We start from the raw sequence: 17570 nt of genomic DNA, 5'->3' as shown, positions 1-17570 counted from the left end.
AAAAAAAAATATAAAATAAAGAAAAAAAAAAACAAATAAAATAAAAAAGAAAAAATGAAAAAAGAAAATATAAAACCAAAATGAAAAAATTTAAAATGTTTTTACTGAACTTTCCGGACGAATAATTTCACCCTTAGATAAAATACAAATCACAAAAAAAATCAAAAATTACGGAAATTAAAAGTAATCACAATAATTGATCCCTAAAAAAATTAATTCGCTGATTTACATATGTAGAAAATTTAAAAACTGCATAAAAAATGTCTATGCTAATGGAGTCCATTCCCTCGCTAGGGCAGGCACCTTGAAGTTGGTGCGAGGGCTTAGCCGAGCTCCATGTTGCTCTACTGTTTAGCTGGATGGCTTAGCTGGGGGTTTGTTCGGAAATTTTGCATAACAAGCAGTAATTGCAGCACTACAGATATCTTATACCAACTCGCACATGCCTCGAAATCGTTGAAAGCTCGCAAGGAAAAATATGTTAACACGGCTTACGGCTTTCGAAGGCATTTGCGAGTTTGAATGAGTTGCTCTAATATATAATTATGATTTCAAACTACATATGTGCAATGCTGCCGTATTTGCATTTATAAAAGCACTGCTTGTCATAGTTTGCGCATCATGATGCATTTCCCAACACACCCCTGCTTGCAACTACGCTGCATAGGAGAGCGACGGGATTTCGGTGACCAAGAACTGCTCACCCCCCTAATCCAGGGTGTTATGCGGACCGTGCCTATTGGATGATTTGCAGCCAGGGGGTATATTCGGCTGTATTTTAACGGAGCCTTTCCGATACCGGGCCACCTCGGGAAGTAACCATGGCCTTACCGCAGCAAGGGGCGCTGCTGTGGCGTACCAATTTTTCCCCCAATATAAAATTTAGACCGCTGAGTCCGCCTTGTCGGACAGGTGGTCGTACGACCAAGATGAGTAACTTAAAAAATTTAAACAAACGTAGCATAGGTAGGGATAGGGTGAGAGAAAGGCGAGGATCGCCAGATGATAGGTTTCGGGAAGAGAGAAGGATGCGGAGTAAAGAGGGAAAGAAATTTCTTCGCCAGTACAAGACAGCACTTAAACTTATCATGTGGTTGGGGAAAAAGGAGAACCCAACCTCACGGGAGAGCGAGCGTTTATCTTGGGCCTGTCAGACAGTTCAAGAAGGTCGGAGGAGATTCACCGATAGTAAATTTGCGGCGCGTAACCCTAAATTCGCAAATCGGTTCGAGGAGGAAGAGGCTGAAGGTGAAAATATGCCTGCTTTTAAAAAAAGGCAAGAAAGTGGGAGACGAGGCAGTTTCAGGGATGCGAGACGGGCTAGCCCCCATGAAGAAAGGGGAAATATGCGCGATAAAGATGAAAAGAGAGCGCTACGTCAGTATCGGGCGGCCATAGGAATTATCCAACGCTTCGGCGCAAAGCCTAACCCAACCAACCACGAGAGTGATCGCTTAGAATGGGCCAGGGAGATAGTGGCTCGGTACTGCAATCGCTTCACGGATGATGTAGTAGCGACAAGCAGAAGAAAGAGAAGCCGATCAGCTGATGGGAACAAACCTAGAAGAGGGTCAAGTTCTAGGGCTGGGGGACAGAGGGAGGGGGGAACGCGTAGTAATATGGATAGAGGGAGAACGGGAACGCGAGACGTTAGCGCGACAAGCAAGGGTGGAGAGGAGGGAAAAAGGTTACTCGATAAAGACGTAAAGAAAGTCCTAAGTCAGTACCGGGCAGCCATAAGACTTGTAGAGCGGTTGGGAACGAGGGAAAACATTACTAGCGAAGAGCGTGAGCGCTTGGAATGGGCTCGTGAAACAGTAGATCGATATGGCAGTCTATTCGGGGAAGAAGTCGGAAAAAAGAGACAACATTCTCCCGACGATGAGAAGTCAGCTTTTAAAAAACGGAGAGGGGAAAAGTCTGTGACTGTAGCGATACTTGATCACAGTGATCCTGAAGGAAAAATGTCCACCGAAAAATGGGAATCTCTAGAGAAAGAGTTGTTCAGCGCCATTCTAGGGATGGTCGCCGACGAATCTGACGAGCCGCTACCATCGTTCGATTCAGTTGGCTGGGATAACGGAGTTAAGTTGATAAGGTGCAAGGATAACGCGACTTTAACATGGCTAAAGGGAGTTATTCCGAAACTCCAAACACAAGACGGTGGCGCAGGTTTGGAAGTGGTCGATAGAGAGCTGATTCCTATAATAGTTAGGGCGAAAGTATGGATCCCGTATGTCGCAGGACACGTTGTAAAGTCGGAGGACGCCCTGCGCCTATTACAACGCCAAAACCCCAGGATACCGACACAAGATTGGAAAGTTCTTCACGTGTCCGAGCCCACAGAGGAGGGGCAGCATCTTATTCTCCAAATCAACAAGAAGGCAGAAGACTTGTTGTACCCACAGTGTGGCAAAATGTCTTATGGCACGACCAGTGTTTATCTGCGGCTCATAAAAAGAAGTCCTGATGACGGAAATGAAAACACGCTAGATCCAGAAGAAATTGAAAAAGATCTTGAGAGCCTGGAAGAGCAAATGGAAGAAGGAGATATGACAGCGGAGGTGGAGGGGGACGAGCAGCAAAGTGATGCTGCGAATCCTACCGATAAACCTGCACAATAACTTTGGCGTGGAAAGAACTCTTCCTGACTCCTCGGGAGAGTTCGTTCGATGTGGCGCTGCTCCAGAAGCTACATTTTACTTGGTGGAAGGGTTTCTGAGCACAGAGCGTGTATGAAGGAGTTTACTACGCACAATTGGAAGGTAGGATGTGAGCTGCAGTTATGGCTTTAAAACACTTTCACTTATGTATTTTGTATAATTTCAGCGTTGAAGACCGAAAGAGAGAAAGATGAGGTCCTTTTCGTGCCATTATGTCATATTGTTTATAAGGTGAAGAATCCGTCAGAAAAGTTCAATTATCTGTCGGACGAAGAAGGGCGCAAAGGACATACAGTCATAGGCGCAAATACGAATGCGCACCATTGAGTGTGGACAGATGACGGTACAAACAAGAGAGGTGAGTCCTTTATTTTATACTCCAAAGTAGTTTACAAGTAGCATACAGGGGATCATTCCTACATATGTTTCCCTCACGTAATTTGCATGGTATCGCATTAATATTGGAGCTTGATATATAAAGGTATTACTGGGTGGTTCTTGGTGGAACATCCTTCACAGACCTTGCATGTATATCAACTTCAACATCCTACTGAGACAAAGCCTGGAGAAACCCTAGGATCAAAATCTGTACCAAATTCCAGAAAAACTACGTATAAATAAAGATTGAGCAACTTTATAATTTAAACGTATAAAAAAGCCTGCCCCGTAAACCCACCTGGTAGAGTAAAGAGTTGTGTGGAAGGCAGGTTATTGAGATTTATAAGTTAACAAAAGTCGCAAAATGCGAGGAGTGCTGGGACGAGTAGAGGCCTCTGATGACCTAATAGCGTGCAATAAATAAGGGTAAAAGTCTCGTTGGGAAACTTCTGTGTGGACACCAAGTGGTCTAGCCAAATAACGAGCCTAAGCAAAGTCCTATATAGGGTATTATTTGTTCAAGAATTAATCAAGATAGAAAACGAGGACTTGTCGCGTTGTAGTGAAGAGTCCCTTGAGATTTGGTGTTGAAGAGCCGGAAGGCCACCTACACTACGAATACAAGGCAAAGAGGGTCGGTGACTTATTCCAAATTTTAATGGTAATAAAAAAAGATTTCAAGTTTATATAGACTTATACAAAGGCTGCGAATGTACTAGAGCTGCAAATGTCCAAGATCCAAGATAAGTGGAATATTACCCTATCTCGGATGTAGTATACTAGATTTTCTGAGAAGAGCGCTCTGCTTACAGATCTTTTCCAAAAACATATATCTTGGTTCTTAACTTATCATGACACTATGGACACATTTAGTATTGAAAAAGTCTTCACTGATCGGACAGATCAACCAAACCTAGTCTGGAATTGTAAGTCACGTAAATCTTAAAACTTTTCCGAAAACTATATATATGGCCCAGACTCAAAGTACCTGCTTCTATCCCTTTTAAGATCATTGTGGTAAGTACTGAATTCGCCAACATCACTTCTTGCTGCTCAATAAATGGAAATGAGAACCCTTCAAGTCAAGGTGGCGATAATGGCGTAACCAGAAAGCAATGGCTCCTGCCTGGCCCTTGGGGATTTTGAGTGAAATTAAATTGAAAATAAATGTAAATACATTTTTTTAAATAAATTGCACGTGTAAGTTATGAAAGTAGTTCAATGAAATCGTGTGTTATGGTGAGTAAATATTTGGAGGACTGGCTGTGTAATTTCAATGCGAAATGCTCCAACGTGAGTACTTTACAAAACTGTACTATTTTCATGAAGCAATTGTGGGAAAAACTAACAGAATTGGGAAAGTTAAGCATAAAAGCACCAAGATATTATTTATAGTCCCAGTGCCTCCTCGCTGTTTTGTGTGCGTTTGTTAACCACCTATAAATATCTAAAAAAAAAAGCTGTCAAGAGTTTTTAACCTTTTAATTTCAAACTCATTCAAGTCAAGAGAAGATTATAGAGCACCTATTTAGATCCCTATACCTCGCCTTCTAGTCATCTCAAACGCTCATATGTAAGTATTTAAAACTGTATAAAATAAGCGACCTTATGGTAAAACTAGCAGGCCTGGCAAACGTTGTTCTGATCAAACTTTGATTTGATTCTTACCCTCCCCAATCCCTCCATATTCCTCTTTACTTTATTCGCTCCGCCTTCTCCCTTTTTCCCTACTTATTTTTCTCTCCTCTCCTCTATATCCATCTCTCTCTGGCTCCTTCCCCCTATCTCTCTTTCCTCGTTTCCGTATCATATATCAGATGTTTTAGCATAGATCGGACCCTAGCCCACAACCCAGAAAAAATGTTCCAAAGTGTCGTATAATCTAGGCAAAAGGCTATCAATGTATGCATCCTAAATATGGTTTTTTATAATTGATCTGAATCGTAGTTATGCATAAGTGTATGTGACGCCGAAATAAAAAAAATGGGATTCGCTTTGTCTTGCAAGGTGCACGGATTGCACGTATTGTTTATATCTTATGACAAAATATACAGAACTACGAGAACACCCCAGTGCGAAGTTATAGCATGCATCAGTAAGAACCGTCAAAAAACTGGCACATAAAATAACAAAATATGACGGAAATATATTAAAAACAATTGCTCATTTTTTCGTGAGCGAAATGAGTGGATTGAGAGGAATACCGTTGAAGCAGGGTTGATTTTTATTTCCTACAATTCGTTGCACGGATTGCATATTGTTTTTTGCTGGTATATTGTTGTGACTTTACAATCCGTGCACCGTTTGCAAGGCAAAACCAATCCCCCTAACATGAATGAATTAAAATGGCTACATACTCCTAAACGTATGTATTTAGGCATGTTTTCGCATACAATATAGAGGCCTCTGTCTTATTATGTAACTTGATTCAAAACAAATTTCTTCGGATTTGAAAAAAAAGTGTATGTGATTTGACAGCTTTCGAATCGCATGTTGTTGTTGTTATTGTTGTTTTAGTTGTATTAACGATAAAGACACACTTTGGGGGAATGCTATTGATGTTGATGGTCCTTTGTCGGATATAGATCCGATACGTTCCGGTAACAAAGCACCATAAAGGTATTAGCCCGACCATCGCGGGAACGATTAATATGACCACATTAAACCTTCTAGGCCAATACCATCCCCCACCCCTAGTGCCATGAGGAACTTGGGATCGCCAGAGCCTCGCCTGCTAAACATGTGTATGATACATTCATATTTGTACCAGGATTCCCCTCGCGTAGGTGAGGTAGACAAATGGGTTGCGGAAGCTATACAGCTTTGTATTGCGCTTATTAACCATTGAATTACTTTCGTATTTCCGCTCGAATCGAGTTTCGGAAAAAAACCCAGATTAGGTAAGGTCGTAGTAGGATTTTTACATGATCTTAGAAAAGTTTGCAGCCCTGCCTAGCCCCTTGTCCATGCCTTTCCTGCTTGATGGATCATGTGCAACTCCTGTCCCCTTTTGATTTCTCCCAAACGGATTGAGACTTATGCCGTCGATTAAGCCAGTGCTGCACCCTCCTAACTCATCGGCCTTTTCGTTAACTTCTATCGGGCGAAGTTTTTCCAACGCTTCTTTGCATTCCAGGACACTTCTCGATGAAGTACGGTGTGAGATAATTGCCTTAATCGCTGACTATCAATATATATATATATATTGACGCCATTGCAGCTTAAGCATGCTTCATCCATAATTTATGCTGCCTTCTTCACGGCTATAATTTCCGTCTGAACGACGCTGCACTCAGAACGGGGTTAACCGGTAAAATACATCAATAGCATAAACATGCGGCGACTCAACATGCATGAGACTGAGGGCATCCTTACGTTCATCACAATCTGAGTTCATAGTGCTAGCAGATATAACTAGTAAAGTTTCTGGGATGCCCAGGTATTGTCGAAAATGTGTTCGCCCTCGGCAGTGGTTTGCTAAGCTATAATTTCTGCTATGAAAGGCTTCTCAGCAGACGCAGATGCCGTTTGGAGACGGTGCTCCAATTTGGAAAATATTTTTTATATATGGAGAGATTGTTTACCTCTGACCAGTTTTTTGTAATAATAAGTCGCACTCAATTTGATAAATACAACTGTATGGATTAATTACGTATGTATGTACATTAGACTGGGTCGATTTATTAACCGATATCGCGCCATCGATTTTTCGATAGGATTTGGGCTCAGGGAAAAAAGTTCCACTACGCATACCAAAAAAAATAATTTTCGAGCCTGCGAAATTTCATTTTTTTAACTTTTTTTCGACTTTGATTTTTAAGGTTATTTGCATGACCTACTAACAAAATTTTCATTTGATTGTAAAATCTTCATGTATACTCTGTTCGACCCAAAAATGTCCGCTAAGAACGTTGTCGATAACAGCTTTTTGAAAAAAAAACTCAAAAAATTTTCGACAAGGTTTTTAGCGGACATTTTTGGATCGGACAGGATATCCATATGAAAATTTGTTTAGTAGGTCATGAAAAAAACCTTAAATAAAAGTCGAAAAAAAGTTAAAAAAATGAACTTTCGCAGGCTCGAAAATTATTTTTTTGGGTATGCGTAGTGGAACTTTTTTTCCTGAGCCAAATCCTATCGAAAAAGCCATGGCGCGATATCGGTTAACTTTCGTCCATACAAATCGACCCACCCTAATGTACATAATTGATTACTTCCCCTTTATTCATCAGTTCTAATCATTGTTAATTTAAAAAAAAACCATGTATTATATATGTATGTTCATACAATTTCAAAAAAAAAATTACTGAAAGTAAAATCAACCAAACTAATAATAGCTTATGTATCTTCAAAATAAAGTTAAACTACTAACGAATTTGTTTACTTTTATAAAGTACATAATCAGCCGGAATCTTTCCCTTCCTTCTTGACGATAAGTGCTTAATTCTTTGTAATCGTTATTGTTTTTTATACCTAGCCCTGAGCAAAATCGTCAAAATACGAAATAAAACGTTGTAAAAATCATAAATTCATAGTTGATTTTTCAAAAAATACTATCAGAAATATTCTGAAATAGTCCCGAATTGGTTTAAGAGGCAGTTCCAAAATGATGTAACGATTTTCCGTCATCCCTTCTCATTTTGATGTGGCGACTAACCTGTTTCAGCGTTGTGCCATCTTCAGCGTCATTTTTTGTTCACCATAAATTCCGAAATGGTCCTGAAGTGATCCCGAAATGATCGCGAAAGCAATTCTGCTTCGAAGTGACATTGTGTTAAATGAAATACAACAGCGACATCTGCCTATATCAACTCTGCTTCTCAACTCTCCCAATGATCCAGGGCCTGTGTGTGAAAATTGAGCGTGATACGGGGCTAGAAAACTCACTGGATGATAGCTATAATACCGCGTCCGTACACAGGATGGCTTGCTAGACAGCGTCCTTTTTTCGAGGAAGCGCAACATTGCTCATCGTACCATATATAACTGAGTGAGAAATGTCCTCCTATTGTTAGGTTACATCGTAAGGTCGTGGGTGGTGGGTGTGGAAGCTGAGTGAGCGGCTTACTCACGGCAATCTTTTCACAGTCTCTCCATTGTCTGTTCATTCTTTTCTTGAAACAGCACTGGGGCCTTTTTCTGTAACGAAAGCTGTCAAATTGCGTAATTTATTTATTTTTTTAAATCAGAAAAAAAAAATTGTTTCAATTAAGTTAACTAATAAGACCGCCGAACTACAGCTATTGCTTGTTGTTGTCGTTAGGATACATAAAATCCGCCAAAAAAATTTAAATATACCCCATAAGTATAAGTACTAAAATAGTCGTAAATGACTTCGTGAAGTGTTTAAAAGCAATGCTTGTAAGCTTTTCGAGAGTATATAGATTAGTAGTTTTCGTTTCGTAACAAGTTGCGTCAGCTATTCCCATTTCGCGATAACTGACGCCAATTTGGAGCACCAAATGAGGTCAAGTCTTCCCCACCTGCCTCTGCCAACTCAGTGGAGGTCTCTCTTGTACTCTGCTTCCAAACTGCGGTATCGGCTGAAATACTTTCTTGGCTGGAGCCTCTTCGTCCATTCGCATAACATGACCTAGCAGGCGAAGTCCTTGGGTTTTAATCCGCTGCATTATCGTCATATCAGGACCATAAATATTCCGGAGAACTTTTCTCTCGAACACTCAAAGAGTCATTTCATCTTCTCTGGACACCGTTCATGATTCCGAGCCATACATTAGGACAGGCTTATCATCGTGATTTTTCTTGGTTTCATGCTTCATCTCATTATCTCATTAATTGAAGCGGGATGCTGTGCCATCTTGAAGTGCCTGTCAAAAAGGTTTGACAATAACAATACACTCTTGTCATTATACACAATCGAGCAAGCAAATTTTGAGGCACAAGATGATAGATTGATACTTTAATGCGATAAAAGGCCGGCTGCTTTCATCGTATTTTGGCCGGTTTGTGTGATGTCTGTATTGTGGACTGGGCAGAGCACACTTAAATTTTAATCTGGTGGTAACTGCTCAACCTATAATATTTAATGCATGCTCTTGATCAACTCTTTGTCTGCGTGCTTGAACAGCTCAGCGGGTAGTCCGTCTTTACCCGGCGCCTTGTAATTCTTTAGCCGAAATATTGCCATTTTCATTTCTTAGTGGTGCCGAAACGGTGATTAGGTCATCGTCACAGTTACTAGGTCGCCTTTATCATTCCTGTAGAAACCTGCCTTTTTATCATCCGCCGGATGGTCGAATATTGATCTCTGGTGTGAGAGCCGAGAGGAATAATCATCATATCATCATGATGCATATTTCATAAACAGCTTTTCGACGGAAAACTTTCCTTGTTTCACTGCGCGCACTTCTTTGCTCAACAGAGGCGTGTACGTATCTTGGCTACCACTAGGTAGTGCTCCGAGTCGATATTTGAATTCGGAATTACCATAATTAAAGACCTATGATTTCGCCTATATAACCTAATGTGAAAATTTCCCAGGTAACCCCTGAGATTGGGCGCCCAAACATTGGCGCAAACATCGTCTCCCGCTCAGGAAGAACTTAAACCCGAAGTACTTACTTAATTTTTTCCCATAAAATATTTGTTATGCTTGGAATTATCACAAAAAAAATACGTACAAATAGACCCAGTTGGAAAATTGGTCATAAATAACTTTGAGATGACAAAAAACCATGCCTTCAATTCAACGCTCTTTTTGTAGCGTCTAACTAATGTGAATTCGGAAACATGGTTGCATGCATCCGAAAAAAGCATAGTGGTTATGTATGGATAATTTGTTGAAGCTCCAATGAAAACTGTCGAGAACTTATCTATGATAACTCCTTCAGCCGTCTTAAGGTGAGATTCTTTTGTCTTCTGTTACTTCTCCTTACTGTCATAAACTTTTCGACATCGCGGGGCATAACGGTTATGGGCTGGCTTAATAAAAATAAAGTCCTGCCTTCATGTGACGGATAGCTTTACAAGATTTGTTAAGAAGTTCGAACTGAAGACAAACATCACCAATTTTTAATATTCTGTAGTGAAAAGCAGAAGGAATATAACCGGAAAATTTAAAAGCGATCTATGCTCACTGAAACATTCCTCATTCATTTATCTCTCATTTTTAAGAAACACATAGGGTTTGAGGTCGAAACGTTTTTGGACACATTCCTATTCACACTGGGTATATGTATGTGGTCACAAACAGATATTTTTATACTCAGCTAAGCTTACAGGTTATATTAACTTTGTTGACATAATGGTAGCTTGTAACGGCATAAACCAATAGAGATAAATATAGACTTCCATATACCAGTATACTGATCAAGGTGAAAAAAGAAATTAATTTGGACGTGTTCGTCCATCCGTCTATTCCTCTGTCTGTGAACATGATAGCTTGGGTAAATTCCGAGATATCTTGTGTTAGTTTGGTATGTCGGTTCCTTGGCACTCATCTCCCATTGTCATTTAATGACCAAAATCGAACTATAACCACGCCCATTCTATTACCTTTATATTAAGTCCCTTTCATGTTTGTCCCCTCATTTCAATACTAATTTTTGACCCACGGAAAAGTCTTTCGGTAACTTCCCGTTGAGCTAGACACTTGATACTTAGAATATAGTTCAGATCTGGAAGACTTTGCAATGCAAGTGAAAAAAATCAGCTAGGTGGCGCGCGGATCGAGATATACAGAAAATTAATTTTAAAATGGAAATTTTGCGATCGACTTTTAACTAACTTCTCGGGATCCAGAGACTTGAAACTTAGCACATAGTTTGCGAGTCGATGGTACTACAATTCGTGGAAAACAAAATGCCGCCAGGTGGCAGACGAATCAAGATAAACGAAAATCCCTGAAAAAACGCAGGGAATCTTGCGTTCGAATTTTAAGTAACTTCCCGGTGAACTAGACTTGAAACTTGGGCCGTGAGTCAGAACCCGGTGACAATGCTATATTTGATCAAACAAATTTCGCTAGGTGGCGCATGGATCGAGGTATTAAGAAAACTAGTTTTGATTTGGGAATCTTTCCATCCATTTGTAACTAACCCCGGTGACCTAGAGACTTGACTCTTGGCACACAGTTCGAGGCTTGGTGACAATACAATTTACAGAAAACAAAATTCCGCTAGGTGGCGCGCTAACTAAGAGAACCACAAATCCTTGAAAAACGAGGGGAATCTTGCAATCGATTTTTAAGTAACTTCCCGGTGAGCTGGAGATATGAAACTTGAGCCGTAAGTCAGAACCCAGTGACAATGCAAAATTTGATCAAAAAAATTCCGCTAGGTGGCGCACGGATCGAGATATTAGGAAAATAAATTTTAATTTGGGAATTTTTCAATCCATATTAACTACCTTCCCGGTTACCTACAGACTTGTAACTTAGCACATAGTTCGAGACCCGGTGACAATATAATTTATAGAAAACAAAGTTCCGCTAGGTGGCGTGCTAATTGAGATAAATACAAACCCCTGAAAAACGAGGGGAATCTTGCGATCGATTTTTGAGTAACTTGCAGGTAAGCTAGAGACTTGAAACTTGGGCCGTGGGTCAGAACTCGGTGACAATGCAATATTTTATCAAAAAAATTCCGCTACGTGGCGCATTGATCGAGATATTAGGGAAATTAATTTTAATTTGGGAATCTTTAAATCCATTTTTAACTAACTTCCCGGATACCTAGGGACTTGTAACTTAGCACATAGTTCGAGACCCGGTGACAATACAATTTATAGAAAACAAAGTTCCGCTAGGTGGCGTGCTAATTGAGATAACTGCAAATCCCTGAAAAACGAGGGGAATCTTGCGATCGATTTTTGAGTAACTTGCCGCTAAGCTAGAGACTTGAAACTTGGGCCGTGGGTCAGAACCCGGTGACAATGCAACATTTGATCAAAAAAATTCCGCTAGGTGGCGCATGGACCGAGATATTTTAATTTAGGAATATTTCAATCCTTTTTTATCTAACTTCCCGGTTACCTAGAGACTTGTAACTTAGCACATAGTTCAGGCCCGATGACAATACAATTTACAGAAAACAAAATTCCGCTAGGTTGCTCGCTAAGTGAGATAACTACAAATCCCTGAAAAACGAGGGGAATCTTGCTATCGATTTTTGAGTAACTTGCCGGTAAGCTAGAGACTTGAAACTTGGGCCGTGGGTCAGAACTCGGTGACAATGCAATATTTTACCAAAAAAATTCCGCTAGGTGGCGCATGGATCGAGATATTAGGAGAATTAATTTTAATTTGGGAATCTTTAAATCCATTTTTAACTAACGTTGCGGATACCTAGGGACTTGTAACTTAGCACGTAGTTCGAGACCCGGTGACAATACAATTTATAGAAAACAAAGTTCCGCTAGGTGGCGTGCTAATTGAGATAAATACAAACCCCTGAAAAACGAGGGGAATCTTGCGATCGATTTTTGAGTAACTTGCAGGTAAGCTAGAGACTTGAAACTTGGGCCGTGGGTCAGAACTCGGTGACAATGCAATATTTTACCAAAAAAATTCCGCTAGGTGGCGCATGGATCGAGATATTAGGAGAATTAATTTTAATTTGGGAATCTTTAAATCCATTTTTAACTAACGTTGCGGATACCTAGGGACTTGTAACTTAGCACGTAGTTCGAGACCCGGTGACAATACAATTTATAGAAAACAAAGTTCCGCTAGGTGGCGTGCTAATTGAGATAACTGCAAATCCCTGAAAAAAGAGGGGAATCATGCGATCGATTTTTAAGTAACTTGCCGGTGAGCTAAAGACTTGAAACTTGGGCCGTGGGTCAGAACCCGGTGACAATGCAACATTTGATCAAAGAAATTGCGCTAGGTGGCGCATGGACCGAGATATAGGGAAAATTTATTTTAATTTAGGAATATTTCAATCCATTTTTAACTAACTTCCCGGTTACCTAGAGACTTGTAACTTAGCACATAGTTGGAGACCCGGTGACAATACAATTTACAGAAAACAAAGTTCCGCTAGGTGGCGCGCTAAGTGAGATAACTACAAATCCTTGAAAAACGAGGGGAATCTTGCAATCGACTTTTGAGTAACTTCCCGGTGAGCTGGAGATATGACACTTGAGATGAAGTCAGAACCCGGTGACAATGCAACATTTGATCAAAAAAATTCGCTAGGTGGCACGCGGATCGAGATAGTAAGAAAACAAATTTTAATTTTGGAATTTTCAATCCATTTTTAACTAACTTCCCGGTTACCTATAGACTTGAAACTTGGCACTTAGTTAGAGGCCTGGTGACAATACAACTTATAGAAAACAAAGTTCCGCTAGGTGGCGCGCTAGTCAAGATAACTGCAAATCCTTTAAAAACGGGGAGAATCCTGCGATCGATTTTTGAGTAACTTCCCGAAGAGCTAGAGACATGAAACTTGGGCCGTAAATCAGAACCCGGTGACAATGCAATATTTTATCAAAAAAATTCCGCTAGGAGGCGCAAGGATCGAGATATTGAGGAAACTGGTTTTAAATTGGGAATCTTGTAATCGATTTTTACTTCCTGGATATCTAGAGACTTGAAACCTGAAATATAGTTTAAAACTCGGTGACAGTGCAATGTTTGATCAAAAAATTAGAGCTACGTAACGCACAAGTCGAACTATTTAGAAGATTAGGCCATACCTTCATGGCTAGCCTCCTGAGTGTTGGAGGCGTTGTAGAATTCCATCTCTTTGAAGGCCCAACTTAATGCACGTCCTTGCATACTTTTAGGCGTACGCGACTTTCACCACGATTCTTTTAGACTTTCAGGCGTATTTTCAGCTGTGCAAGTTAAGCAGCTGACAGCGAAAATTCCACAAATTCTCTTAAATCTTGCTATTTTGAACAAATAAATAAAGACAAGAATTTTCACTCAGGAATTACTTAAATTACTAATCAAAATTGCAATTGCCTTTTTGTAGGCGGTACTAAAAAATTGAAAATAAAAAGATGATAAAAAAAAATGTTAGGACTACCTTTATATAAATGGACCAAAAAAATGGAAGGCAATTTTTCCTTTAATACAGACATAGTCTTGTTGAATTTTGACTGAAAAGCTTTTAACAATAGCTCTTGTAAACGAATTTTGGGATTTAAAATTATACTGCGACCGCTTATAAAATTATTAATGAAGTGCGATTAATTTCCTTATTTTCAGCTTATTTACTAAAGTAGGCGAGTAGATACTACAACAGGGCGGCAGTCGGGGCAAAGCGTGCAATTCCTGTTCACGTTTCAACTCCGGAAAGGAAAATATTTATAATGAATCATTTTTGCAGCCAGTTTCACGAAAGGTGTGTACATAATGATAGACAATAAAAGAAATATGTTAGCAATTTCACACAGAGTTAATGAACAATTTGTAATATTTTTTTTTACATTAAAGCCCTAATGGAACTCAATCTTCCATACAAAATACAAATTCTTAATTATCTCGCTATTGCTTTATTAAATGCTCAATGGAATCAAAAATCGAGTCAGGTTTGCTTGGTGTTTCGGATTTTATTGTCAATGTGCGCTTTCAGCGAACACTATTTTTGTTGTTACGTTGCAAACATGTTTCCGTCAGTTAAGTGATTGAAATTTTGTTTTATGTACGGCGAGTTGAGCCAACTGCCAAATGAGATAACTATCCTTAAATTTTAAAGAAAACGACTTCTTAAATTTATTTTACACTTCACCATAATATTTAGAGGAACAATTTGTTCATAAACAACCTTTAAAATGTCAAAGAAAGAAGAAGAAATAATCACGTTGAGCAAATGTGGTGAAAAAATTTCTGTTCAGTAGTTTGACGTAAAAAACCGTTGAGTGGATCGTAACTACTAAACGGCGCGTTCAGAAATTTATCAATCAAGTACTGATCAACAGTGGTGTGTTGTGAAAGCGCTCAATTTAGAATTGATAACTAAATATTAATTATTTTCAATAATTTACGAAAAATAAAAAAACACCCAAAGAATTAAACATTTTTTTTTTGCAGCATTTGCCGCAAAAGATTATATGCTATTCATTTTAAATGTTTTTTTTTTCGTTATATTTTTTTGGGGCTGCGGATATTCGCAAGAAGTTCTGTGTGAAAATGAAAATTTAAACAAAATTGTACTTCAATTAAATTTCTGTGTGAAGTTGGTATACCCTGATGAAATGTATATGAAGAAGGTAGAAATCTAGCTAGAACACGATACGCACAAGAAATTTGTTCTAGAGGTCCCCATTACTAGCTTGCAATAGAGCATATAAATATGTCATTCCAAAGAAAGAAAAAATTCCCATAATTCTAAAATTTTGTACAAAAGTGTTCGTCCAGTTAAAATCAAACTGTTCCTACACTGAAAGAAATGGTGCTAGTAAAATCAACAAATCGGTTCTGTTGTTCTTGACTTAACGGAGATTCGGTGAAATTGATCGAATTATGGTTAATTCGACCGAGTTCTTTGTCAAGCGAACAAATTAGTTTAGTCATTCCAACAGAAGAGAAATTGTTGCTCTTAAGTTAACAAAATTCTGTAAAATTTACAGATTCCTAATCAATCTAACTGATTTTTTTGTTAACACAACTGATCTCACTGCTCATTTCAACAGCGATCAACAGTCAATACATGAGTAAATTTCAAAGAGAATTTTACGCTCACTGCGCTCTCTACTTTGTACTTATGTATGCTGTGTACTATATGTATGCACATATTTACGTATGTATATGGCGGCCGCCGTGGTGTGATGGTAGAGTGCTCCGCCTACCACTCCGAAGACCCTGGGTTCGCACCCCGTGCAAAGCAACATAAAAATTTTAGAAATAAGGTTTTTCAATTAGAAGAAAATTGTCCTAAGCGGAGTCGCCCCTCTGCACTATTCGGCAAGCACTCCGAGTATATTTCTGCCATGAAAAGATCTCAGTGAAAACTCTTCTGCCTTGCAAATGCCGCAACATAGGTACTTTCGTACAAAGCTGTCGCAACAACTTTTTTTTTGTTCTTTTGACTACTAAAACGGTCAATTACGAATCAACGATTTGTGCGCAGTTGATTCAACATCTTGTTGCGATGGATAAAAATTGACAGACATTTCGGTTAAATTAACCCATATTTGGGTTGATTTTACCAGTCTTTTTCTTTCAGTGTATGTGTGCAGCAACGAAGCAGAGGCAGGTTTTATCAAATTTCGTCAATTTTATGCTTGTTTATTGATTTTAGACCAAAAAAAAACAGCGACTTACACAATTTTGAAAGTTTTTTCTTAATTATTGAAAATAAAAAAGAAGAATTAATGCTCGATTTTTCAGTGCGATTTTCCAGTTAAGTTGACTAGAGCTCAACCTTGCCACTTTGTTCAATAACGTAAAATTTTCCTGCTGATCTCAGTTTAAGCAGAGTGGCAGGGTTAAACTCTAGTCATATTTAAGGGCCAATTAAATGTCCTTAACCCTAACACCATAGTCATAACCATATTTTTACTTATCCATATCAAATTGGCATCAGTTATTGGTGCCTTAACCTAAAAATCGTGAAAATTTCATAAAAATGAAGAAAACGCAAAAAATTACAAACATATTCTACAGAAAATAAGTCTCGTAGTCATAACGCATCCAAAACAATAAAAAGAATCTACAAAAAGTTAATAAATTCTCCCAACGCAAATATTTTTAGGTTATGGTTATGGCGAAAAACCAAAAAGCAATTGGTTGGCTATGATATGGTTAATTAAAATTAATCGATTACATTGATTTCCATAAGGTTGGGTCGATTAGCTGTTTTATCTGGTTATGGATAAGTCACCATTAATTGGCCCTTTCACTGTAGTTTAAACTTGCACTGAAAAACCGGGCATTACTTGATAAAAAAAAGTAGCTGACCTAAGACACACAAGGCGATAAGCCGGCAGATTTTAAATTACCTCCTATGTTTTTGTTGTTGTAACGGAGGCCTTGGGGAGTGTCATCGATGTTGATGGGCTTTTGCCGGATTCCGACGGACGTTCCTGTAACAAGCCCCATTAAGGTACTAGCCCGACCATCTCGGGAAGGATTTAGTATGACCACATGACCCTAGATCTATGAGAAACCTTGGGTCGCCAGAGCCTCGGCTGTTAAAGAAACAGTATTCGCCACGGGTAGGTGAGGTTGACAATATGTAATATGCGCTGGCAACCCCTTGATTGGGTTGCGCTACACAACCCCTTGAAACAATTTGGTATTTTAGTCGCCTCTTACCTCAGGCATACCTGCCGCGGGTATATTCTAAGCCCCCTGACCCACTGGGGGTAATTACCTACACTGAAAATTTATGAAAAACAATTTAGCAAACTAAAGGCTTACAAATCCATAACCGGCATGGTGTCCCTGCATAATGAACACTATCTTTGCAGAGAGACGAATGATTTATGAATGAGGAGGCAATACCTTATGCAAGCAATATCTGCATGTATTGTAACCTTGGCAATCTCCAGATGACACCAATCTCCCTACAATACTAATATTGCTTCACATGTTCACTTAGATCCTCCCTCTTT

At 39.2% G+C, this 17570-nt stretch overlaps 1 protein-coding gene across 3 annotated transcripts in view; it reads left to right on the top strand.

Moving 5' to 3' along the window:
• Positions 1-46: 46 nt before the first annotated feature.
• LOC137253223 (cytochrome b5) overlaps positions 47-17570 on the top strand; it is a 33028-nt gene continuing 15504 nt past the window's right edge. For 2 of the 3 annotated variants that reach the window (XR_010953750.1, XR_010953749.1), the window contains exons 1-3: positions 47-2765; positions 2830-3021; positions 14221-14356. Coding sequence is in view for 1 of the 3 variants with exons in the window: in XM_067789786.1 (XP_067645887.1) it covers positions 2977-3021 (45 nt within the window). In the remaining 2 variants the exon portion in view is untranslated. The remainder of the gene's footprint in view (positions 2766-2829; positions 3022-14220; positions 14357-17570) is intronic. The other variant, XM_067789786.1, reaches the window with a different exon arrangement.

Source organism: Eurosta solidaginis, chromosome 5 (assembly GCF_040869045.1).
Source record: "Eurosta solidaginis isolate ZX-2024a chromosome 5, ASM4086904v1, whole genome shotgun sequence".
NCBI classification, from domain to species: domain Eukaryota; kingdom Metazoa; phylum Arthropoda; class Insecta; order Diptera; family Tephritidae; genus Eurosta; species Eurosta solidaginis.
This window is presented reverse-complemented; position numbering and strand designations above follow the sequence as displayed.